The sequence below is a fragment of the Mucor mucedo genome (assembly GCF_025094135.1).
Source record: "Mucor mucedo strain NRRL 3635 chromosome Unknown EV154scaffold_23, whole genome shotgun sequence".
Taxonomy (NCBI): Eukaryota; Fungi; Mucoromycota; class Mucoromycetes; order Mucorales; family Mucoraceae; genus Mucor; species Mucor mucedo.
In genome coordinates this window covers 175412-201614 of record NW_026252307.1, presented here as the reverse complement: position 1 = coordinate 201614, position 26203 = coordinate 175412, and the positions used below count along the sequence as shown (strand labels likewise).

Here is a 26203-nt window from a genome sequence, read left to right as displayed (position 1 = left end):
GCGTAACATAGTATTGATAGTCGCTTTACATATTTTGTTTTACTACTTTTTTTTTCATATAATTATTTCGGATACACCAATTACTTTATTAGAACTAGTTTTTATTATATTTATTATGCCTAAAAAATTACAAGACTGCTTAGTCCATCTTTGTGTTCGTTACATCATAAGAGTGAGGCAATTTTATATGTGTATTTGGAAGTAACTACCCGTGTTTACTTTTTTAATAAAACATTTAACACAGCCCGTTGATAGTACAACAATAGATTATATATATGTTGAAAATTTTACTCACCATGAATTCTTCTTCTTTTTTTTTCTTTTTTAATGGGAAAAATGGCTTAATATCTATTAAACGCTTTGCATACCCTGGGATTACTACGCCCAATTGCAACCCACGTTATTTTTGTCTCGTACTCTCACACACTTGAAATCAAGAATAGATCCTGCTTTTAACTAGATCAGAAGTTTAAATGTGTAAAAATTTATTTTCATAAAATATAACGATTTTAGAGTTCAATATCTCCTCTATAAAAATTATAGTGGTATACCATACTCCAAAATGTTTCAATAACACGCCATACTTAATGAAAATGACCTCAGCTAAAGGTAATAACACAATTATTACCATAAATCACACGTGTAACCATAAATACTTCTGTAGAGGCTATAAACACATCTCTAAAATGGGGCTTAACAGTATTAAATGCGCAGTTTTTATAGCATTTAGGTCAGGATTTTTTTCTTGTATTTACATTATACACGTAAGTATCAACATGGGATACGCGTGAATGTATAATAATAGATGCATAAATAAAAAAAAAGAAACATGACTGTACTATTTTCGAACCAATACATGAGTCGATGTAACTATCATATGTGATACACAGAAAATCCAGTGAATTGAACCAATTATTTCTGAGTCTTGCACTAGCATAAAGTAAATTATTCATGATTTTTACTCTATTTTGATTACTCGGCTCCATTTTTTTTTTTGACAACGCAATGTGTTGGTGGGTGACCCCACTCTATAGTGTTATTAGAGACTTAATCAAGAAACATATCGTACGTTAATAGCAATGTAATAAACGCATGCATGATAAGATATCATAGAAGCATGTCCTTTATGTATATAATTAAACATACATTATGGTCGCTCTCCTATCATGTATTTTTCAAATGGAGAGAATATTATATTTTTTATCTAGCTAAAAGCTTTCAAAATATTGAAACATTATCTGCAGAATAATAAACTTTTCGTTTGGCTTATCTCAAAGATAATACACGCTAGTAGAATTTTTTTTTTTTTTAAAAAAATAACCACAATAGTTTTTAACAACAATATTGTACTCCCAAAGTTATTACGATTTCTTGTTGTAACATCGGGTGCTATAGTATTGCATACAAAAATACTATACTATGGATCAGAAATACTTTAGCTTTTGTGATTGGAAGTGAGATCAAAATTAGCAACTTCACGATAAGGTTCCCACGAATGAATACTGATGATTAGTGTGACAAGATATGGTGAGACAGCAATACCCCCTTTTGATCAATAGTGCACATGACAGAGGTAGGCGATTGTAGGTCCAAATAGGGAAGGTAGCAACCCTTAAATTTGTGCGCTCTATGTGTGTGTGTGTGATTTTATATCACTCTTGTCTTATCAAGTTTTTGTGGAAGTATCAGAAGAAAAATAAATCAATGATTCATTGATTCCTTCAATTAGTAGCACAGAGTCACACTATTCCCATGTAGTACCTTTTTTTTTCCTTAGTCAATAGGCGGTGGCGTCTAAATTTATTTGCCAATATAAATAAAAGATAAAACAAGTGTTTATCTTTTCTTTTTCATCTTTTTTATCAACCTCTTCTTTTTTTTTCCCTGGAAAAATATAAACAGTCATGTCGTTTAGAGAAAAGACTGAAACAAAAACAACTGAGCACGTTACGGTGCATCAGTTCCAAGGTCACTCCGATCGCTATAATAAAGTCACTGCAGAATCATATCTTCGTAAAGATAATGAAAGCAGCAGTAGCTACTGGGCCCGTCGTCTTTGGCAAATTAAGCCTGTCGAATTATTATGGGGAGATGCGGAAAATTCAGAGTTAAGTCGTGCCTTGTCAGCCTTCCAACTTGTCTTTGTAGGTATCGGTGCTATTATTGGTACTGGTATTTTTGTTCTTTCCGGTTTGGCTGCTGCCAACAATGCAGGACCTGCTGTTACACTCTCCTTCGTTATTGCTGCTATTGCTGCTGGTAATTTTTATATATATAGGATGAAAAGGGGTTAAAATTTGGCTAACATTATTCCATCATCATTTTTCAGCCTTCGCTGCTCTTAGTTACTCTGAAATGGCTTCCATGATTCCTGTTGCTGGTTCTGCTTATACTTATGCTTATGCTACCATGGGTGAGTTTATTGCTTGGACTATTGGTTGGGATTTAATTCTTGAATACATGGTCGGTGCTGCCACTGTTGGTGTTGGATGGTCTGGTTACTTTGTCAAGTTCTTTGCTGTCGCATCCAACGGAAGAATTCATTTTGCTGATAGTTGGACCAAGCCTACTGTCGCATGGATTGAAGATCCTGCTTCTATCTCATACTCTGGTAACTACTTTAACGTCCCCGGTTTTGTGATCATTATGTTGGTTACTATTATTTTAATTATTGGGTAAGACATATACGCGTGATACATGTATTTTAATTTTTTTCACTGACGCTTTTTGTATATAGTATCCGTCAATCTGCAATGTTCAACACTATTGTTGTCTCAATCAAGCTTGTCGTTATTCTTATCTTTATCTTTGGTCTTGCTGGTTACATGTACACTCCCAACTATCATCCCTATATCCCTCCTAACACCACCGGTAACTGGCATTTCTTTGGTGTACCTGGTATTTTTGCAGCTGCAACAACCGTCTTCTTCAGGTATAAACAAATGTATAGGAATTATTTTGGAAGCAAAGTTTATTAACATGGGTATATTTCTGCTTATTAGTTATATTGGTTTTGATGCTGTTACTACCGCTGCTCTTGAAGCCAAGCGTCCTCAACGTGATCTTCCTATTGGTATTATTGGTAGTTTGGTTATCAGTACTGTCCTTTACCTTGCTTTCTGTACCATCATGACAGGTGCTGCTCATTACTTAGACTTCAAGGGATCCCCTGTTCCTGCTTCCGTTGCTGTTGAAGCTGTTATGAAACGTACCGGAAAGGATTTCAGATGGCTTAACATTCTTGTTGCTATTGGTGCCGTCTGTGGTTTGACCTCCGTTTTACTCATTAATTTGCTCGGTCAATCTCGTGTCTTTTATGCCATGGCCAAGGATGGTCTTTTACCCCCTATGTTCTCCAAGATTCACCCCAAATTCAAGACTCCTCATTTAGCTACTCTCACAGTTGGTTTCATTACCGCTGTTATGGCTGCAGTTTTACCTGTTGATTTACTTGGTAACATGACATCTGTTGGTACCTTGTTGGCTTTCTTCATTGTTCATCTTGGTGTTATTATCTTGAGATTCACTCGTCCTGATATTGAGCGTCGTTTCAAAATCCCCGGTGGTAAGTGGCTCTCCTTATTATTCCCTATTATTGGTATGGGTATCTCTGTTGCTTTGATTGCTGTCGCTGAAGTTACTACCACCATTTGGCGTCTCTTTGTTTGGATGGGTATTGGTTGGGTCATTTACTTCAGTTATGGTATCCGTCACTCTAGATTCAACAGAGATCCTTTAGCTCGTTTTGCCGAAGCTGAGGTTAAGCCTCCTCCTACGTACGCAGTTGGTTCTGACGATAATGCTGGTTATAAAACTGAGGAATATAACTATGTTCCCGACACTCACCAAGCTGATCCTTCTTCGCACCGTGCTTAAATGTCAAAAATCTCTTTGTCCTTTAATTTCGTTTTTTTTTATCCCCCGCCCCTTTCCCAATTATTATCCCTATTATTGTACTTTTAACTAATACTTACTAAAACAACTCTATCATATTATGAATATATAAAATGTTTTTTACTTCATTTTTTTTATTATCCTTCTAAAAATACATCTTGTGATATCGCATAATTCTCAGCCTCGTTTGATTTAATTTAGTTTAGTTTCAAGTTAAAAGCATAAATACAGTCGTTCCAGCGCCAAAGGGCGGTTTTTGAAAAAGAAAAAAAAAAAGTATTTTTGAGTCTCCTAGAATGTACACACATGAAAATACCTGTTTTTGCTTCTATTTCCAGATGAGAGCATGCGCTTATACAGTATAACGGGCGCAGGAAAGTGCAGGTGATACAGTTCATGTCTTTAATTTTAAACTCCAGTATATTATGTAAAGTAAACAAATCAGGTTTGTTTTCTTTCAAGGGTTCAGAGGACTAAGAAAAATTGTTTAACAAGCAATATTTATTTGCATATATGTAAAAAAAAAAAGTGGGTGCGAGGGGAAATATTTAAAATTGAAAGGTTAATATATATAATGGTGCGATTGTTGTAAACAACATAGACTTAGTCAACTTCTTCCATCTTTGAAACTCCAGCATCTTCTTGAGCAGGGGTTTCGGTAGCAGCAGCAGGTTCATTGGCTTGATCAATTTCGTCCTCGTCAATACTGAGACCAAGAGAAACCATGCGGTTAATACGAGTGGCAAATGATGATGGATCATCCAAGGAGAAACCTGAGGTCAACAGTGAAGTCTCATAGAGTAATGTGACAAGATCCTTAACAGTACGATCATTGGCATCAGCATCAGCCTTTGCCTTGAGAGCCTTAATAATAGGATGCTTAGGATTAAGTTCTAGTGTCTTCTTTGAAGCCATATAACTTGACATGGATGAGTCACGAAGCGCTTGTGCCTTCATAATACGTTCCATATTAGCAGACCAACCGAATTGACCAGTAGTTAAAACGCATGGTGAGTCAGTCAAGATATGTGAAAGAATGACCTTTTCAACCTTATCACCGAGAATGTCCTTGATGGTCTTGAGAAGGCCCTCAAATTCCTTTTGTTCCTCTTCATGAGACTTCTTCGATTCTTCGTCATCCTCGATTTCGGCACCTTCTTTAGTGATACAAACCAACTTGTGATCTTCGTAATCCTTCAATTGAGTGGTGGCGTATTCATCAATAGGATCGGTCATCAATAAGACTTCGATACCCTTCTTCTTAAAACCTTCGAGGAAGGGAGAATTCTCAACAGCAGCACGAGACTCGCCAGTAATGTAGTAGATATTCTTTTGCTTCTCGGGCATACGAGTAACGTAATCCTTGAAGGAAGTCATTTCGTCGCCAGACTTTGTGGAATAGTAACGGAGAAGATCAGCAAGCTTAGAACGGTTTTGAGCATCTTCGTGAATACCAAGCTTGATGTTCTTTCCGAAAGCTTCATAAAATTTGTCGAATTGTTCCTTGTCTTCGGCAATTTCTTGAAACATTTCAATACACTTCTTAACCAAGTTCTTACGGATGACCTTCAAGATCTTGTTTTGTTGAAGCATCTCACGAGAGATATTGAGAGGAAGATCCTCAGAGTCCACAACACCCTTAATGAAGCCCAACCATTCAGGAATTAACTCGTCGCAGTCATCCATAATAAAGACACGACGAACATAGAGCTTGATGTTGTTTCTCTTCTTCTTGGCTTCAAACATATCAAAGGGAGCACGCTTGGGAACAAAGAGGATAGCACGGAATTCAAGTTGACCCTCAACTGAAAAGTGCTTCACAGCCAAATGATCTTCCCAATCATTTGAAAGAGCCTTATAGAATTCAGAGTATTCTTCAGGCTTAACATCTTCAGGATTACGCGTCCAAAGAGGCTTAGTCTTGTTCAACTCTTCATTTTCAATGACAGTTTCCTTTACAGTTTTCTTCTTTGGTTCCTCCTTTTTATCTTCCTCATCGTCAACTTCTTCAATCTTAGCACCTTCGGCGGGAGCTTCAGCGGGAGTATCATCTTCGACCTCCTTTTCAACTTCCTTTTCAACAACAAGTTGGATAGGGTAAGAGATGAATTCAGAATGCTTCTTGACAATTTCCTTGATCTTCTTTTCCTCAAGATATTCAAGTTGATCTTCCTTCATGTGGAGACGAATCTCAGTACCACGACCAATGGAAGGATTGATAGTATCATGAGCAATGGTGAAGGAGCCACCAGCGGCAGATTCCCAGATATATTGCTCGTCATCATTATGTTTAGTAATGACTTGGACTTTATCGGCCACAAGGTAAGCAGAGTAAAAACCAACACCAAATTGACCAATCATGGAGATATCAGCACCAGCAGAGAGAGCTTCCATGAAGGATTTGGTACCAGATTTAGCAATGGTACCCAAATTGTTGACCAAATCCGCCTTGGTCATACCGATACCAGTATCACGAATAGACAAAATCTTATTTTCCTTGTCAGGCGTGATGCGAATAAAGAGATCCTTTTCTGAATCAAGTACGGAGGGATCCGTCAAAGATTGATAGCGGACCTTATCCAAGGCATCAGAAGAGTTAGAAATCAATTCACGTAAAAAGATCTCCTTGTTGGAATAAAACGTGTTGATGATCAAACTCATCAACTGAGAGATCTCAGCTTGGAAAGAAAAGGTTTCGACTTCAGACATTATACGTATGTATTAATTAGAAAGAATGTTCAATACAAAAGAATTAAAATAATCGAAAGAGAGGCGGAAAAGGGGATTTATGCCTTTTTATATTTATGCATAAAAGAAAAAAAAAAAGCGTTAAAACTCAGTGGTATGGGTTTGCATTTTTTCCCTTGTACTTGCTAGAAGTTGCGAGAAATCTGACTTATGATTACAATTGCATATTTTTGAGTCTATTTCGTATATCAGCTATTAGCATTACCTTATACAAATCTGATTGAATAAATCCTAACGGTAGAGACAAACTTCTGGAAAGTTCTAGCTAACAATATTACGGTATGCATTCGCGGTCACAAGTTAATTAGATCTGTTAAGGAAACGTTCTTCCGGTAATAACAATAATGCTGCAAATATAAGCTTAAACTTGGTTTGAGCGTAATTATAGGTTGTTTTCAGGAAATACTTTGTATTGTAAAATTAGAATGCCACAGCCTGGAATCATTAGGTCTAAGAGTATACGGGTGCGTGTAGCATGGAGGGTATGTGAACAAGCTGTGTATTTCCAATGACCGTCTTGACAGTAAAGTAATTAGGCTTTATTGAAGTGATGGATCCAGTAAACCTATCTGAAAGTGAAGTACTTATTTTTCATGTCGAGATATTTCCCATGCAGAGATGTGCTTCGTATTATCATTGAGATAGGTCGTACGAATATTCAATGTCCCAAGGACGAAATTTGATCTATTTGACATTAGATAAACACCCGACTCATAGTTTGATTTAAAAAAAAAGTGTTTAATGCTGTGTAGTGTTTTGAAAGGTACGTTTAATAAAAACTAAACTTTTTTTAATTTATGTAGAAGAAAAAAAGATTTAGGCCTTGACGGCGTACTTGCGAAGAGGGAAATGGGCCAACTTCTTTTGTTCACGGACAGTCTTCTTGGACTTCTCGAAAGGAGTCAAAGCTCTGCGCATGGCACGGGTCTTCTTGACACGGAGATCCAAAGGAGTGAAAGCCTTCTTTTGGTAGAAAAGACGGAGTTGTTCACGTTGGGTTTGGTTGATGACAGTCAAGACACGGGCAACGTTCTTACGAGCCTCACCACTATAACGACATGACAGATTAATAACCATGTCCCAGTATTTAATTATAGATTTGTACTTACACTTCTTGGGACTTACCACCAGCGACCTTTTGGACACGGATGTTGGCAAGTTGTTGCTTTTGTTCGTCAAGGATCTTGACGAGCTCGGCCTTGTTCTTGTTACGGAGTTCGTGAGCTTTGACGGCAACCTATGATTAATGTCAGTCTGGTTACAAAATAAATAATAAACATGAATGAATGAGATTGACAAGTTGCTGGATAATGAGCTGATTTGACAATGGTCTATCCCCAATTCTACTCTAATCGAAATAAATCTCCCAATGAACAGACAAAAAAAAAAGTATATAAATATATATTTTTCCTGGCCTAGTTGTATCTCTATCTCCATTATCCAATTTTCCATCCATTGTCAATCTGATTCAATTCATGGTATATGATGTGATTTCGGATGCTTTTCAACTAACCATTTGAATTTATGGACGATTATTAAGAGGGGGATCTTTTGATATGGCCCTCCTACAATTCTATAGTCATTCACTTTTTTTTTGGACCCACAAAAAAAAAAAAAAAAAAAAGAATGGTCCGGACATTTTCAAGAGTCCGGTCCCATAGCTTTTACTTTTTATTTCATTACTTTTTATTTTTCGTTATGCTTCCATATCTTCATCTTCTTCCTCCTCCTCGTCTTCGTTTTCTATATCTGATGTGTCGTTCTGTTGTATTTGATCTTTTTGAGGGCCCACAATTGCTGCGTTACTTGGCATATCATCCCATATTTGAAACAGTATATGTCTAGGTAGCTGTCGGAATCCCACAGTATGGGAAATAGCTCCAAAGTGTTGAAAGATATATTGTAACGAGGCCTGTTGAAGCCCCCTTTGCTCCGATAAACTAGCACTGTGGTATATTTTACTCACAGTTTCTGTTGTCATCGCATTGAATAATCTCCGTACACATAGTGCTAACAACCGTGGTAATAAATAGATATGTGCCATCACCATCAAATCCGCAATTAAATCCGTAGTAAAACTAGCATCGTCCAAAGTATCTGTGTACAGGTACCGGATGAAACTTTTTAATGTAGAGATAGGTTCTCCCATAGTAATGGTGTTTGATATGGATTCAGACATACCAGACTCCACTAGGTGAACGAAATGAGGCCAACGAGCTAATAACACAAGTCGGTGTACATAGATGGGTGGGGCTTCAGGTTCAATGGATGATTTTATAGCAAAGTCTGTTCCTTGTTGCTGCTTTAATAATAAGGCGATTAAGTCTGTACCCAGTTGAGGTGGAGGTATAGCAACGATGCCTAATTCTTCCAGTTCAACACGTAGTACCATGGCGTAAAATTCATCCGGTTCATCATCATTTGTACCAAAGAGATAGAAGCTAGTATCGTTTTCTGTCATCGAAAAGGAGTGCCAACTACATGTTTCGTATCTAGTACCCATTTCTTTACACTGCCATTGCATAGAAGGTAAATCTAGGGACCAAAGACCAGTAAAAGGGGTTTCCATCATAGCTTCTCTGAAGGGTAATGTAACCAAGACGACTAATTGGTCGCCACAGATTTGGGCAAATCTTTGTCCAAAAAGAGAGGGGGCTGAAGGGGAAGAGATATCTAATTGGGTGATATCATCTGTTCTATTTAAATCAATAAACGCTAGATGATTTGATCGACTCATGTCTTCTCTGAGACCACCAAATATGTACAATCTTGAATTATAAATAAAACTAGTATGTTGAGCACGACTGATAAATGGTATAGGCTGCTCCCATTCCCAACTTATTAAATCCAATACCAAGATGGTATTTGCAAAGGATGCAGTGGGCGTCACATTCATACCACCCGCAATATATAGTTTGTTTTTGTGGATAGAAGCTGAATGTCGAATACGTCCTTCTGGTATAAATCCAGTTGGTTCTGGATGCCACCAAGTCATATTACTTAAATCTAACACGGCAACATCATTAAAATGTATGTCTTCTTCCGAGTTACCACCAAAAATAACGAGTTTATCGCTATTCCATAAAGTGGCCGAATGGTCATTACGTTTGGCGGGCGGTTCTCCTTTTGTATAGATCACCTGGGTCCACTTACACGCATCATTATAATCCAATTTATACAGCTTATTATATATTTCATCCGTGTACTGATCGAATCCGCCAAAGACGTACACTGTATCTTCAACTGTAGTCAAAGAAGCTCCCACAAGTGAAGCAAGGCTTTCTCCTGTCGTTCGAACTGCTTTGGAATACGGAAGCACAGGCGCTCCATTCGAAGATGGCGTTCTGTCTCTTGATGGAGTGTTCGCATTCGTACGTGGTGAATTAGGATTCGAATGATTATTATTATTCATTAAGTATTAAAGGCAAAAAAAAAGTCTATTGGGTTATGCATTACTCATAAAATGTTAGGTTAATAAAACTGGCTAAACACGTCACTTGAGCACACACACACAAAGAAAATAAGCATATAAAATTCCGGCCCGGACGTTACCGGAAAGTTAAATTATCAGATCCCCCATCCAAATTATGAGCCCCGGGGGGAAAGGGCAACCCAAAAGTAGAGTCCAAATGCCATAATCATATACTTCCTCCTCTTTGGTACTTAATCTAACATGGTAAAAATAAAGAAAACATAAGACATCCATCCATCCATTGTGTTAATCCCAATTGTGTTGTTAGGCCAAGCGCACTAAGAAGGTCGGAATCACCGGTAAATACGGTACCCGTTATGGTGCCTCTCTCAGAAAGACTGTCAAGAAGATGGAAATCACTCAACATAGTAAGTACACCTGTACTTTCTGTGGTAAGGATGCTGTTAAGCGTACTGCTGTCGGTATCTGGAAGTGTAAGGGTTGTAAGAAGACCATGGCCGGTGGTGCTTACACCGTCTCGTAAGTGTTTTGCTATTTTCATGGGCGTAGACTTTGAACTAATTTTTTTTCTCTTTAACTTAGCACTACTGCTGCTGCCACTGTCCGTTCCACCGTTCGTCGTCTCCGTGAGTTGGCTGAGATCTAAGGATTGGGATCGTTTATTTTCTTATTTCCAATAAAATAAATCTGTCTCCAAACTGGAGAAGTGGATAAAAATATACATACAAACATCAATTTTTTTTTCGTGTGTATTACATAAGGTTGCTATTGTTTTGTCTTAGACTGTAAATTTGACAGCTTTACTTCGGGATTTTGTTTTATTTTTTTACGCTAATTTTATGAAGTAACTTTATACAATGAAGTTTATATTTATTATTAAATGTGATTTTCTGTTTTACATATCATCCAATTGCTTGTTGATTTCCTCCAATTGTTCAGCCAATTCCTTGTTCTTGTGTTCAAGGGACTCGACCTTCTCTTCCTCTTCGGTGAGTTTAGTGGACAATTGACCCACCTGCTTCTCAAGCTGTTCAACCTTGACATCAGCGTCACGGAAGCTATTTTAAATAAAATTGTTAACCAAAGGGATAGGGGAGCTACTTAGCAATAAACTTACTTGGTGGTGGTTTCTTTAAGTGACTTGTCTGAATCCTCCAACTCGGTTTGAAGTAAAGAAATTCTACGAAGGGCGTCTTCTAAATCTCTCTTGTAGTCATTTCCTTCAGTTTCACTGTCTTTGTACTCTTTGATTTTCTCATGAGCAAACTCGAGCTCTTCTTCCAAGTGTTTGTTCTTGTTGGTTAAAGAAACAACCTCTCTCTCTTGTTGAGTTTGCTCTTGTTCCAACTCCTTTACTTTGGCTTCTAATTCCTCTACTTTGGCATTAGCAGCATCAGCTTCAGCGCGAATAGTATGAATTTTCTTTATTTAGGAGTCGATTTTTAAGGTTAATACGCCTGTGTTACATGTGTAACGTCGATCACAAAAAATAGTATACCTCACGAATCTTGTCCATATTGGTTCTTTTCTTTAAAAATGACAAAAAGTAGGGAAGGGAAAATATATAAATTTTGTTGGTGATAAAATGTGAGAATTATAAATAGAACTATTAAAGTGACGTGCAAATATCAACAAGGGGATCTTGTCTAAACTCCACACAAACAGGTCTAATGTAATCTATGAATCACCCTCCTTTCCAACATACATAGCAGCCTCTAGTCTTCAACTACACCTTTGCATCATGAACAGATTACAGTTTTGTTATAATTTAGTACAAAAGCATCGATATATGGGAATTTTCAGCAGTTTAAAAAGAGTATGTTTGCCCTGTTTCATATTAAATCAATTGCCCGATCACGAGGAATTAAAAAAACAAGGAAAGTTTAAGGCCAACTACAAACAATGGATTAAACAGAGTACTTTGCTATCACAGATTTAAAGGCTTTTCGGGCAACAATAAATATATATTCGTTAGTTATCACCAAATTATTTGTCTGGAAACGAATTCCATGGCCCATAAAATATTTATCTAAACTCAAATGCTAAAGAGATACCAGAGTTTTATAGATAGTAGAAATGACAATAAATTTATTATAAGAGTGGTGTAGTGGGGATCTGACTATTCGAATGGTTATTATTAGGCGATTGCACCTTATTGACATCGAATTCCGCATACAACTGAAGCAACAATTGCCATTCACCCGAGATTTTCGAAATCGCTTCTCGACTATGCCAAGGCTTCAATTGGTGACGAGATTTCGAGGCCATCCAAGGTAACGCAGGTTTAAATCCCATACAAAGCTGGACTTGCACGATCGAAGTAATTGATTCCGCATGCAGTACATGCAATACCGTCGATGATGCTTCTCGAATACCCGAGTTAAATAATCCTTGTGGTCCCACATAAATTGATGAGGAAGGGCGACTCAAATCTTTCTTTTGTTTAATCGATGAAGATAATTTTGGTGAATTTAAGCTGGGATTGTTAACTCCACTATCGGCATCGGATAATTCAGAAGCGAGGTTATATGATAACGAAGGTGAGCTAGGACTAGGTGGCACCCGGATTGATGTGCTGCTGTAATTAGAAGGTAATCTAGCGGATGGATTCGTACTATTGAAAATAGGTTGTCCCGGAATATGTAAACCTAACCCGTTTGGTGGCGATGAGCTAGTAGGTTTTGTAGATAGAGAATCAGTGTCTTGCACATTGACTTGAGGAATATTACTATGGTGGCTTGGGTGATGATGTAAAGTAGGTGGAGATCCGCCTCCCCAGCTCTTCCATCGCGTCGATCCAGTCTCCTTATAAGGCGAAGGTGGTCCTCCAAAATTCATACCGGGACCAGGACTTGCCAGAGGCGAATATAATGAAGAGCGGTTATGACCATGTGAACCTCCCATATCGATCAATTTTTCCTGAATAAAATCTTTTAAAAACAATAGTAACGGACTCTTGTAACAAGAAACAAATTCTAAAAATCGCCATGTTGTAAAGTCATAGATGGTGCCCGTACTGAGTGGTGCGCTAAACGAAAACCCGGTACGGCCTTCGTTGGAGTTGGTCCAAGCACCAATACCAGGTGAAAGTACTCCAGGCGATAATCCTCCTCCTCCTGACCCACTTCCCATAGCAGGAGACGTGACATTAATTGGCGTAGAGCGTCCCGACTTGGGTTTTAAGAACTTCAGGGTCTGTCCAAAAACAAGTGCTGTTTTGATAAAGTATGCAATTTGGACCCAAGAACCTCTGAGCTTGTGAAATGAAGTAGATCCTCTAACTAGAATGATCTTCATGGCAACAAAACTCAGGGAAAACAATAATGCCACTGATTGTGGTGTTTGCTTGCTATCCTTAATATCTGGGAATTCTGTCGCATCAATATCGTCCAAGGTCGACTGTCCCATACCAGCTGCTAGCTGCGCCAACGAAAAACCGGAAGATTTACTTTTGAGCAAAGAGGCTTGACTGCAAGCACGCGATATATAGTTCAATAAACGTGTCCAATTACTCGTCGGATCCGGCCTAAATTTACCAGACATGGGCATATTACTATAATCCCATTGTAAATTGTATTGGAAACAGATTGGTATAATGATGTTACCAATCAATCCAGAAGTAGGTGGCTGTTGTTCAATGTTTCCCAACACATCTTGTGTGGAGTTCTCCATAATTGCAATAATTAAACGAACTAATGCGGTACAAAACTTGGTATGACCTTTAGTATCCCCTTCCCAGTTATGTAATGTCGCGGTTGTCATTCCAAAAGAAACAAACTTCTCGTTCAGAACCCCAGAAATTTCATGCATAGTTACTGGATTACCTTGTCCCTGTTCCAAAACAATAGCTAAACCGTCGTACAAATCTGACGCATCCATCGTCTTCCACTGCACGCGATATTGCGTGAAAATCAGGTTGAGGATCTTTCTAAACGACTTTGAGGCATTTCTTGCTTCAGCCATGGAATGTAAACTATCAATAAGGTAATGCTTGATCCAATCGGTAGGACATACATATCCTTTAATCAAACTATAATTCTGCATCACAATCTTGATAATATGTGCCATCTTCTCATGAGCGAATTCAGACAATACACCCTCGTGCTTTAAATATTCATGGACCAATATCACAAACTCTTTCTTGACAGTCAATCGATCATTTTGTTGCCATTGCTTACCATATGCGTGTTGTGCAGATTCAGTACGTGCTCCACTACCCGCTCCACCGATACCAGACATTCTTATATCATCGACTGACACACCATGATAACCGTTGGCTGATGTATTAACGGAGGTCACCGTAGGCTTTGCATTTTTACTAAATTTCGCAAACACATCAACTAGAGCGGCCATGCCTTCATCAATTAAATCTTTCAACGCAGGTATTTCGTTAAATTTAGGAATCATGTGACGGAATATTTTTACAAATTGTTCGGCACGTAAAGATCCAGGATCGTAGGCAATAATGGTCAAAAATAACTTGATGAAGTTCGATAATTCAAACGATCTATTATTATAGTTATTGATTTCCAAGGGAGTGATAGGCGCTGTAACACTTCGAGAGAGAGGTTTCAGAATAGCTGTGGATAGTGGCATAGCCATAGGATTACTGGCTGCATCAATACGTTCTTGAATACTACGCTCATGATCATCTAATTCCACCTGCAATTGTAGACCAAGTACGTCGGAGGTAGCACCTAAATGGGGTGGATCGTTCATGGCTTGCATTAACGTAAAAAGGTTGTCAATCATCCACGAGCCAAGATCAAGGGACTTGGTATACGCTGTTAAAATTGAAGGAACCAATGTACCCAGCATTTGAAACACAAAAGATTCTTCATGCACTGCATAGAACCGACACCAAGCAAAGATAATAGCAGATCTTACTTCAGGAAAGCAATCTACTTCACAAAAGACCTTGAACAACGCAGGTAAGAATGTCGTATAGCCACGATTTGAGATGAATAAACGCTTGAATCGTGTCACTACACGCGTGTATAAAATCAAGGTTTGACCAATGATACCAAAATCACGATCGTGTTCCGTAATAATGGCATTAATACCTTGTAAAATACGTTCCAGTTCTTCTCGATCGTTGTAGTTTTTGTTGAGACCGTTTAGCAAGTTATCAATGAAACGAAGCCAGATACGCGCACGAAGAGCAGAAAGTATCTCTGTATCCTGTTGTTGCTGACTGGGTTGTCGAGATACCTCCTCAACAATATGCTCACTGTGACTATGGCTTTTAGTGTCAGAGTGTAACTTTCGACGGCTTACATCGGGAAAGTACGTATCTTCCATGGTCCATCTCGATTCAGATTTAGCACCCGGAATTGGCATTGGTTCGTAATCCTGCAAAGTCTTTTTCACAGCGTACACCTCCCGAGGATATCGCACCAAATAATTTGTCAGGAACTGAATATGACTAATACGAAGCATCGCAACTGAGAATATCTCCGGCGGAATGTCCAATATAGTAAAGGTAGTTTTATCATTGGAAAGATATCGAGGAAACATGTCGGCCGGTTGCTCATGTGTGAACCAAAATCGGCCTGTACTTACCAACAAGTGTTCAATCTTGTTTTTTCTCAAATCTCGAATGGTAAGGTCATTGGTAGATAGTGTTAGTTCTGCCAAGATGGGATGGATGATGGTCATCAAGACAAGGCCGTCCCTCTTATTTTCGCGCATCAACCATTTCAACATACCCGCTAAGTAATTAAACAAGATATGAGTAAAACCAGGTGGTAGCTTGTGCTGCATGCTAACCAAGTAACGCAACCGAGTCAGCATATCTTTATGACGGTCTAACTTGAATTTTCCCAGATCACTGATAAACGCACGCAAAAACAAGGATGGGTCATCTCGTAAAAAGTATTCTAACAGTTCTCGCAAAGCGTTGGAGGCGCCTCCATAATCATCATTTAGCAGATCCACCATACTTAGAAAAGCGATTGTCAGTGAATGAATCGTTGTAGCGCGTTTTCTCCTGATAATAATTTTACTGATACTGATTGCATTTGGACGTGGTGCACCTGCCGTTTCATCCTCGTTCATGCGCTCATCCTCTTCTTCCAAAAATAATGATGGGAGTAGGGCTAATGGAGTCAATACCTTCTTTAATGCCTCATGTTCATCACCATTATCTTCGTCGTCCCAACCAAGTTCTTGGATTTGACGTTTGAGTTCGATCGGGAAGTTACTGGCATTTTTAAGCTTAGACATCCATCGTGGCTCGTCCAGCGTGAATTGGTTACTACCAAGGTCTGTAGGAACAAAAGGCGTTGAAAAGGCACCACCGTCACCACGGAAAGGTCTTCGACGCGAGGAGATGGGGATATATTCTTGACCAAGCACGTTAAATCTAAAAGCACTGAGTGAAGAATGCTTTTGGATTACAGCCAAACGACGCAAAGGATCACCGCTATAAAAAAGAACCCGCTCAGTTTAGTTTTACTATCATTTTTTACAAAAAATAAAATAAAAGGGGGGGGGGGGATATTACCTGTAAAAATCATGGGTACACACTTCAATCATTACTTTAGGAATTTTTTCACCACATTCCATCAGTAAAAACACTGCGGGTATAAAAGACTGAGACTTTCGATCATCTACATGACGTTCCCAGAGAGGTCGAACCAGTTTACCAAACTCAAGCGACGACAAAGTTGTAAAGACTGCTGCCAGCAAAGAGAATACAGAACCAAATGGATCTTGATTAATCTTCTCCATATTTTCGAAACGATATTTTGCCAGTTTCGATGCAGGAGCATCCACAATACCAGACCCGTCATCTGTCGAAACAGGTGGATTTAAATCCAATGATAATGCGGCAGATCGGCTGATTGGATACATGCGATAAATAAGTTGTTGTCGTTTGTGACGAGGCACTTCAGAATAACGATCCTCAGTACCAGATTGTGCGGACTTTGGCATTAATCCCCCAAAACTATTTGAATCATTTGTTTCATATTGTAGGATATCAACTACATTTAAGTATACACCGTTAAGTCTCTCAAACATGATTGTAACCTCTTCAAGATGCCCCGTGTGCAAAACGGCCATTTTACTTTGACTAGGTGGATTATTCGGTGTTGGTGACTCGTCAGGGTTGATAATCGGCAGTACGTGGTGAAATACATGATCAGGCGTTGACACCACTGGCTGCGTAGCCCAATCAATCACACGTGTTAACCATCCGGGGCGATGTGTAGTATTACAAAAGAATCGCATATCCATAAAAATGTTGCACAAAATCACACGTAACGGCATGGGCACAAGCGCCATTTTCTCTTTTGCTGTTAAAAACACAGACAACCTTCGCTCTAAATCAATCAAGAACTTTTTGGCAATTTCATCTTCTTCCATGTTTCGATGTGGATCGCGTTGTTTTTCCCGCATCTCTTTGATGGCCCACATAAATTCGGTAGCAATAGCACATTGGCCAAGCGTGGTGCTTCCCCATTCGCTATCACCGACTTTAAGTTGAGGCTTGGACGAGGTATTGGATGATGTGCCCTCTTTGTTCTTTTTGGACTTACCAACATCGCTTAATAATAGGACATTGATCATCTCAGCATCCTGCATCCAAAACTGTACACCAGACATGTATCGACGCAAACACGTGATCAAGTTTAGAAGATTTGATACCTTGTCTTCGTCATCTGAGGCAACGCAGGATACAACGGGCTTAAAAAAAGATGAGCGATACCGCTTGGAAATCTCGTGCAACATTTGACAGATGGAGGGAATGGCAGGTGGATACGTATCCATCAGTCGCTTGAATAAGCTTGGTAAAGTCTTCGTGACAATCTCTTCTCCCATAGTAGGATTTATGTGAAAAATAAGGTTTTGAAAACATCGTGCAGATCTTTCTCCCGAAGTATCTTGATGCATGGATTCGGTGCCTGCCAATATTAAATCTTTGTACCCCGAATTCCAAAATTCTTCAATATAACTCTTGAGAGTCAAGAGCAGTTTTCGCATAGCAGCATCGCTCGCGATATGTATATTAAAGCTGCTAATACTTTGGTAATCGTGAGATACATCAGTAGTAGAGATACTCGTGGCTATGCTTGCAAAATCAGGCATAGAAGGTTGCGGGCTGAGTTTGGGCGAAGAAAAAGTACTACCAGGTTGTTGAAGAGGTTGCTCTTGAAAGCTACATATTGACAACAAAGAAAGAAGCATTACAATCACATTAAAAGCTACCATCTTTTGTATTTCAACCGTATTTCTATCGGCCAAATAGTACTGGAGTTTGGCAGGTGAAAGTTTGTCAACTACCAACGGTATTAACAATGACGCAACGGATGTCTTGACTTTCAAATCTTCCACACTCGACATTAAAAAGGTTTCGCAGGCTAATTCGGTCAACAAAAATATGATTTTGAAATACGCAGGTCTCTCATCTACACCAGGTTCCTTCCAATATCGCGGCAAAAGCTCTTGCAGGATGATGAGGTCTCGAGCTCTTTCTGCCGGATTTGTCGTGGTTGCTACGCCATGATATGGATTTGTTTGGTTACAGTTGCCCATCATTAGAGATTTTAAAAGTGCTTCTACAACGCAAAATCGTGCGACGGCGTTAGGTATCGTGGTGGTTGATCGAGAATGATATGATTTCCACGTAGGTCCCATCACAGGAATCAATGATCCATTCGCCAAATCATCCAAAATAGTTAAAATACTAGAACGTACTTGTTCGTTCGTATCCAGGTCATGATGCCCATTTAATATTTCATCTTTATCATCTTTGTCATCGTTTTTCTGTACATTGAACTGCGCCAACGCATTAGTGAGGGTATAAACAAGCGAATGGTATGCTTCGGGTGTTTGAGGTACATAGCCCGTTGTTTTCGCACACGGTTGGAAAAGTGCATCTAATATGGTCAATGTGCGTTGCTAAGAAGAAAACATTTTCAATTTTTTTATTTTTTTATTTTTTTATCTGTGAAATTACCTTTGTTTTCAGACTGCCTGCACCTAGTAAACGACAGCAAAAAGAAATTTGTTCAAAATGTTCCTGTTAAATAAAAAAATAAAAAAATGAGAAACACATGACACTTCAAAGAGAAAAGCTTTGCTTTAATAACTTACCGATTTGCTCAAAGTTGTAAATCTATTTCTAATATAGTCAAATATGTCTAGAGCCTGCAAACAGTCAGATTCTAGCAAAGAGTAAAAACTATTAAACATCATTTACACGTTTATAGCAAACTAAAGTTTGGTACCTATAAACGGCAATTTATCAAAAGGTACAGCCAAAAGAGCCAAGATCTCAGCTGTCAAAGGTAATCTCGTAGCCGATTTGTGCTTCACAATCAACTCCATAATTGAAGACATGATGGAAGATATTCTTGAAGCGTCATCACGCACAAGTTCATTAATTTCAACGTTGGATGATGTGTTAGTGCTATGAAACATTTCAGCCACAGGTTGCTTATGAAATACTGATCGTTTCCCAACTGAGGAGTTGAAAGTGTTATTAGTATATCTATCAAGCGCTGGTGGCGGTGGTGGCGGCGGCATAATCATATTCTCTGTCAAAGAAGGGTGGGGATCAGAAAAACTAGCATTGGGTGGCAGAGGATTCAGTTGTACCAAAAGTTTATCTAAATCACGCTCAAGCCGAAAAATATCTTGCTGGACCGCTGTTGAGGTGGCATAAATAACGCCGTTCTTTTGTCCTGGTGTACGAAAGTTTTTTGAAAAGTTGCTGAGTCCTGCAGCTTTTGCTGCCACAAGCGTTGTATCTGAAAGGGTTGGTCTACCGTCACCATTAGGTATATCCAAAGTCGACATTGGCTGGTTACGCATAAACGGGTTTAAAGTCTGCTTTTTTACTGGAGCAGTTAATCCGGGCTTCGGCGTAGAAGTGGAACGTGTGGACGACGGCGATGAAGAGGTTGGTGATTCACATAATGCACCATCAATAATATTATCACTGACAGTTTCTCGTATTCTGTCCCAGCCAAGAGTCCTTTTCTTTTTCTCGTTATTGTTCTTGTCCGGTGTTTCATTGGATTGTGGTTTATCATTAGGTGGTGGCTGATCTTGGTTTGACATTGTTATCTTAAAACAAGGATATATATATATGAAATAATAAAAAGCCAGAAAAAACGCCTTTGTTTACGTCAGACTCTTGAAAGAACTCGAGTTTGTTTTGCACCAAAAAGAGAAAATGAACGAATATCTAGAAAGAAACAAAAAGCGGGAAACGAAAGAATCCAAATGAGGCTTACAGTACCTCCGAAAGCCAATTCGTGGCTTTAAAATTGGATCAGTCTGAATTCGTAGTTCGAACTCACTGTATCGATCCTGAGTAGAGATTATGCTTTCAAGTTACGATAACCATATTGTACATGTACGTACGTTTATCAAGATTTGAAAGAAAAAGTAATCAGAATACCCCCCAAAACTTAGGGTTTTCCACAGCCAGCTACACAAGCTAATTTGAAAAATAAAATAAAAGACGAAACGTCCTTAAAAAGTATATGTATAATGATCATAGTGAGCATATGTACGAAGGTCACCTATGTACGTCAATCGAAATATCACCCGTATATCTACACAAATAATGGCTAGCGAGTTCAATAGAATTTCCTTGTCAAAATCGTTTTTTTATTAATTTGGAAGCCTTTACATCGTTCGTTTCCGTTGTCTTAGCATTAGGTATTCAAAGTGATACAAAAATCAAATTCGAGCGATGCCATTTACAAAGGGTCACCAAAAATGAGAATGGTTAAAGTGGCGTTTAGTTATGAGTCAATGTATCTTACCTTATCTGGACTATGCAGTAAATTGATGTACCTGGAATGTATTAAATATACTGTGAACAAGTGAGCTTCCTGATGTTCAAATCAATACACCATGCTGGGGAAAACACACGATACACACAAAGTCTAAATTATTCAACACAATAGCTCCCGGTGAACCTGGCCTCCAACCTTTTATTTTTTATTTTCGACATGTTACACTGGTTAAGGCTGTTGTCTTACGAACAAAGAATGAAACGAAAAATAAAGTTTCTATTGATTTCCAGGAATATCCTGAGCCCGTATAATTTATTATCAATTCATATAAATTTAGCATTTAGACTCCACCTCTCTTTGTACTAAAGAAGCTCTTGATGACAAAAACTTGCAAGCAGGCCATGGAGATAATGGCCAAACTTTCCAAAGAAGCAAACCAAAAGATTCGAGTATATGTTGAATGGACAGTAGCAAAATTACGGTTTTCTCTGGTACGGAAATACTTTTGGGTTCGAGCGATATTTGTAATAGATCCAGAAATTCTCAAAAGGGATTCTTCCATTTCAGTCAGCGTCTCAGGCTGGTCCTTACCATTAGCGTCCTTTGTGAACTGAGGACGAGGATCGTTTTCAATAGAGATCTCAAAATCAACCAACTTATCGGCAAAAGTCGAAATATCGTTAGAGAAACAGAATGAGTACTCTCCAAAATGATTGGCAGTGAATACATAATCGCCTTGTTTTTCTTGCTGGCCACTCAAAATGGACTCGCCGTTAGGTCCAACAACATCAAAATCGATATCGAATGAACCACCTTGTTGAACCTACAAATTAAAATTAGATGCTATCCATAAACGGCCAGATAAATATCAGCAGTACGTACTGCATAGTAAAATCCAACTTTGCTACCGGGTTTGTTATTCATGATGTAAAAACAGGCCTTTTCGTTTGCTGCAATGTTGTAGGTCAAGGCAGTTGCATCGACTACGGATGGAAACATGAAATATGCAAGGAATAAACCCAACACAATAGACAAGAGAGATGTACGATGAGCCATCTTAAATCTATAGATTATGACGCGACAATAATGAAATGAAGAAGAGCCTCCTTTTTTGTGTTTAACACAAAATCTTTAAATTAATTTTTATCGGGCTTCCAATGCAAGCTCATTCAACCTGTTTTCGGTATTGATGTAGAAAAGAAAAGGATCCGCTTAAAAATGTATGATTGAATGCATAGCTTTTTTAATATATATAACAATAGTAGTACAGAGGTAATATTATATATCATGTGCGGGTGTTTAGATTCTCATATGGAATAGGAACCCAGCTTTGGGTGATAGGAGACAAAATGCTGTCTGCAAAAATAATATGCTGCTCCTTCATTATCTTTTCTTTTTTGCTTTTACGCTGACGATAGTACTTAATACCAGCAATAGTACCTGCAGCATAAACACTGATTCCTATGCCAACACAAATTCCAATGATACTATTTCTTGGTAGTCCTCCACTTTCCGTTTTACTGTTCGAGGGAGGCTCCTTACTTATCAGTTGGTTAAAATCTTCTACATCAATCAAAAATAATGGCGCATTAATAGCTATAATAAGGGTTCAAGCAGGTACGTGTTAACTTACTTAGTTCTTTTGCAACGGGATACGTTCGATCAATCATTGTAGGTAGCTGGCCTAGGCCCATAGTATACAATTTACTATTGGGCGTACTTATTAACGTCTGAAGTGGCTCTACAACTTCAGGCGGGACTGCCATTGTAACTATAACCGCCGGATCGTCGGATCGTTTTCGGGCCTGATTATCGTTGATGCTGGAGTTACTTTTACCGATTGAAATAACAATGAAATTGTTTGCACTCATAGCAAGGGCATGGCTAAACACTATTGGTATATCCTGAGCCAGTGCTGTAGACATAATAGAGTTGTCCAGCAAAACATCATAAGGCAGATGAAGGATTCTGAGATACGTAAATCGACTAGAATCTATTTTTTTGAATTAATAAACCCTGCGACTCCGTTTGTCTTTAGATTTAAAAGCATACCTGGAATAATAACGTCATCGTTAGGTGTGATAAATTGTGGACATTCAAAAATGTTCTGAACTTCTTCGGTGGAGGATCTACCTGAAGAAGTATCAGAAGAAGAGCTATCATTTTCCGAGGAATTACTGATTGTTGAAGAATCTGATTCATTTTCTGATTCCAAGTCTTGACTCCAAGATTCTTCTGATGTCATAGATGGCTGGGTACTACCACGCGTTTTTGTATGCGCTAAAAACGTTGTGGTACCTTTTGTATTATAGTAGAACGATTGCGATAACCATGAAAGGGTTTCGTATTTATATGTATATATTGTATTATCCTGCGTAGCTGTTGTCATCTGTGTTTCTGTTGTAGATTTTGTATCTGTAATGGTCGCTGTATCAATAGTAGCTGCTATATCAAAAGTAGTTGCTGTATCAACAGTAGTTACTGTATCGGTTGTAGTAGTTGTATCAATAGTAGTTACTGTATCAGTAGTAGTTGTTGTAGCAGTAGTAGCTAGTGTATCAGTAGTAGTTAATGTACCAATAACATTAGTTGTGGGGTTACTAATCGTTGTATCCGATAATATAGGTCTGTGCGCTAAGGTCGGAAGATGCATATACGCCGTTGAACTATTTTCGGAGTACATTACAGTGCTTGAAGTAGCAGCACGACTGGTATAACTGTGAGAAATAGTGTCATTCGCTGTAGCAGAAGTGACCATTGATACAGCTGGGTAAATATTTGTAAATGAGCGGTTTGTAGTGTACATACCTTCAATTTTAATGATTGATGGGATTGTAACTTTTTCATTGTCTGAGGTATAGTCTTCTTTAGAAGAGACACCAGTGGGAGAAGCAAGCACAACCATAGAGCTGTTTGTCGTAGTAGTGGAGTGAGGCCCATTTCCAGCAGACAAGCTATAGGATAAAACAGTAGGATAAGTTCTGGTTGTTTCATATGGCTCTTTCATACTGTCAGGTTGCATCGTATGTGTAGCGGTGACTGAGAAATCTTTAAAAGTTACGGTATAAAAAGTTGTTTTAGCTGTTATAAAACTGTTTGATGTAGTTGATGGTGATGTAAGAAAATAGTTGTTAATACTAGATGGTATATTTTTAGTAGTAGTTGTTGGAGCAATACCCAAAGAACCAGTTGAAGCAGTGTACAAAGCATCTGATATAGTAGTAAACGAGCAATCGGTTGCATTCATAGAAGGTGCATTTATGATAGAGGCATATGAAATGTCTGACGTAGTTACAATAGGACGGCCAACATGACCTTTACAAAAAGTGCTGCTAGGGGAAGCAGTGTATTTTCTCCTAAAAGTATACGTACTGGAATCACTGATTGTGACAGCAGAGAAATCAGGTACTTTTATAATTTGAGAGGAGCTGTTTGTTATAGCAGACAACAGAATGCTAGTAGGAGAAGGGTAGGTGTCAAATACAACCGTAGAAGAGCCAGGTGTTATAGTCGAAGAATAAATTGGTTTCGTACTAGTATCAGATCCAACGGTTTTTGTGGTCTTAATTATAGAATGTGAAGATACCGGGGTTGCAGAAAAAAAGCCATTTGCAGCAGCAAAAGAAAAACTCGTAGTTTTTGTCGAAAAATAGTTACTTTTTGAAAAAGTGGTTTTTGTTGGAGAGGTCAGACCTGTTGCGATGAACGGGGGAATACTACTTGTTAAAGTATTTGATATACTATTATTTACTGTAGTGAATGCTAAAATGCTAGCCGCGGTTAAATTAGAGTTTTTGGTCAGGGTAGCGTCAGAAGTTTTTATCGCAACAGGTGTTATTTTAAATGACTTCGAGTAAATGTCCTTCGCAGTTAAATGATTTGTAATTGTTGCAATTGGACGATAGACGTGAATTGTAGCTGGGAAATTTCTAGTGTTTTTGGCTGAGGATATTCTAGTACCTGAGTTAGAGGATCTTTTTAAAGTGATTACCGGGAAACTTGTGGGTGTAGCTTTAGTGGTGGTAGCCTCAGAGTTAGTACACAGAGATCTCAATGCGGTAGATATGTTTAACAAACTATGGGTTGCTTCCAAAATTCTGGTATGTTCACAATTATTTGAGCTGGTTACTGTGGGACTTCCAGTTCTTGTGGATTTGGTGACACTGTAAATTATATCTCTCGAAGTAGACGCATTTAAAGAAATAGTGTATACTGGATCAGACGTAACAACGGGCTCATGAATAATGGTAATTGTAGCAATGGCTTTACTATCTTTTGATGATTTAGAAACAGCCAGACTTGTAATTGGTTTTGATCCAGTTCTAGTTGTAGTGGTAAAAGTATCGCCGTTTTTAGTATAGTGCAATGAACCACTTCTCGATAGAGCTGTTAATGTTTTGGAATCGTTAATTGATATGTCTACATTGCTCAAAGCTGTAGATGCGGATGTATTTTTACTTGTTAAAAATTTACCATATTTATGAAATACAGTGGCAAGTTTAGTCGAATTATAAAGCGACGTTGATTTGTATGGCATATGTTTTAAAGACTTGGTTGTAGCGCGTACAGTAGTAACTTTAGGTGGAGTCATAGTGTTGATAGTTTTTGAAACTTGATCATTGTATCTCTCATTGCTTTTGATTCTATTAAACGAAAAAGGTGTCAAATTACTGAGTTTAGATGCAATAGTTGTTGTATAAAAAGCCGAAGGCCTTATAGTGATTGTTTTGCTGATGATTTCGGGCCATGTAAAACTTTTAAAGGAGGTCGAATATGTAGTTTTGGTGGCGGAATTACTCCTGCTTTTTATTGTAGAGCCACTGTGTTTATCTACCCAAAGAATTAAAAACCACATTACTAACTATTATATTTTTGAATAAGAAAAATTTACCTAAGATACTTTTAGTATCTTTTATTAAAGACTTAGTCTTCATCGATTCCGTTGGTGTTATGTGTGTCAAAGTGGCTGTAGGTCTCTCTTGAAGGGCATGTTTTGGTGAAACGCGTGGTATAATATTTTCAGTTCTGGGCACGGTTGTTGAAGTTTTTGTAGTTTTTTCTACACTGGTCACACCTTTAGACATTTTTTCTGTGGTTGTATCTATTACACGGCCATTAGACTTGTTTGTGCCAGCTGTCACTCTCTCCATATAGTCGACTTTCGTAGCAGAAGCATTTTTTACAGTGGTAGTAGTCTGTTTATTTCCCCCTTTCTCCATGTTTATCTTTAGATTGGAAGTGTAATGTTGATGTATATGTTCATTTGGCACAGCATCTAGAGTTTCGGTAGAAATATCGATGCGAGCTCTTTTTCTATAATTTATAGATTGTGTTATGAGTGGAGCTTCAAAAGACGTTATATTCATTGTTGATT

General features: G+C 38.4%; 8 protein-coding genes across 8 annotated transcripts; 2 read left to right on the top strand and 6 right to left on the bottom strand.

Annotated features, from left to right (window-relative positions):
- Nucleotides 1–1865: 1865 nt before the first annotated feature.
- EV154DRAFT_501068 (amino acid permease-domain-containing protein) lies at nt 1866–4022 on the top strand. Its single transcript, XM_051600656.1, has 4 exons — nt 1866–2259; nt 2330–2675; nt 2738–2932; nt 3003–4022. Exons 1-4 carry the CDS (start codon nt 1905–1907, stop codon nt 3874–3876), a joined length of 1770 nt encoding a protein of 589 aa, XP_051460066.1. The 5' UTR covers nt 1866–1904; the 3' UTR covers nt 3877–4022.
- A 364-nt stretch (nt 4023–4386) lies between these two features.
- Nucleotides 4387–6651, bottom strand: EV154DRAFT_501067 (heat shock protein 90-1). The gene has a single exon (XM_051600655.1). The coding sequence runs from the start codon at nt 6601–6603 to the stop codon at nt 4498–4500; it is 2106 nt and encodes a 701-aa protein (XP_051460065.1). The 5' UTR covers nt 6604–6651; the 3' UTR covers nt 4387–4497.
- A 708-nt stretch (nt 6652–7359) lies between these two features.
- EV154DRAFT_501065 (uncharacterized protein) lies at nt 7360–8266 on the bottom strand. The gene is made up of 3 exons (XM_051600654.1): nt 8156–8266; nt 7752–7879; nt 7360–7690 (listed from the first exon to the last, which is right to left on the bottom strand). The coding sequence occupies exons 1-3, from the start codon at nt 8156–8158 to the stop codon at nt 7459–7461; spliced, it is 363 nt and encodes a 120-aa protein (XP_051460064.1). The 5' UTR covers nt 8159–8266; the 3' UTR covers nt 7360–7458.
- Nucleotides 8267–8321: 55 nt separating this feature from the next.
- Nucleotides 8322–10185, bottom strand: EV154DRAFT_138605 (uncharacterized protein). The gene has a single exon (XM_051594055.1). The coding sequence runs from the start codon at nt 10052–10054 to the stop codon at nt 8339–8341; it is 1716 nt and encodes a 571-aa protein (XP_051460063.1). The 5' UTR covers nt 10055–10185; the 3' UTR covers nt 8322–8338.
- Nucleotides 10186–10303: 118 nt separating this feature from the next.
- Nucleotides 10304–10721, top strand: EV154DRAFT_501063 (ribosomal protein L37ae; the record flags this gene model as incomplete). Its single annotated transcript, XM_051600653.1, has 2 exons — nt 10304–10594; nt 10658–10721. Exons 1-2 carry the CDS (start codon nt 10464–10466, stop codon nt 10719–10721), a joined length of 195 nt encoding a protein of 64 aa, XP_051460062.1. The 5' UTR covers nt 10304–10463.
- Nucleotides 10722–10920: 199 nt separating this feature from the next.
- Nucleotides 10921–11718, bottom strand: EV154DRAFT_501062 (tropomyosin). The gene is made up of 3 exons (XM_051600652.1): nt 11574–11718; nt 11193–11497; nt 10921–11133 (listed from the first exon to the last, which is right to left on the bottom strand). The coding sequence occupies exons 1-3, from the start codon at nt 11589–11591 to the stop codon at nt 10971–10973; spliced, it is 486 nt and encodes a 161-aa protein (XP_051460061.1). The 5' UTR covers nt 11592–11718; the 3' UTR covers nt 10921–10970.
- A 416-nt stretch (nt 11719–12134) lies between these two features.
- EV154DRAFT_501057 (uncharacterized protein) lies at nt 12135–20527 on the bottom strand. The gene is made up of 5 exons (XM_051600651.1): nt 19309–20527; nt 19175–19245; nt 19038–19100; nt 16581–18979; nt 12135–16499 (listed from the first exon to the last, which is right to left on the bottom strand). Exons 1-5 carry the CDS (start codon nt 20141–20143, stop codon nt 12167–12169), a joined length of 7701 nt encoding a protein of 2566 aa, XP_051460060.1. The 5' UTR covers nt 20144–20527; the 3' UTR covers nt 12135–12166.
- Nucleotides 20528–21169: 642 nt separating this feature from the next.
- EV154DRAFT_536974 (emp24/gp25L/p24 family/GOLD-domain-containing protein) lies at nt 21170–21828 on the bottom strand (the record flags this gene model as incomplete). The annotated part of the gene is made up of 2 exons (XM_051604179.1): nt 21170–21652; nt 21712–21828. The coding sequence occupies 2 exons, from the start codon at nt 21826–21828 to the stop codon at nt 21170–21172; spliced, it is 600 nt and encodes a 199-aa protein (XP_051460059.1).
- Nucleotides 21829–26203: the final 4375 nt, after the last annotated feature.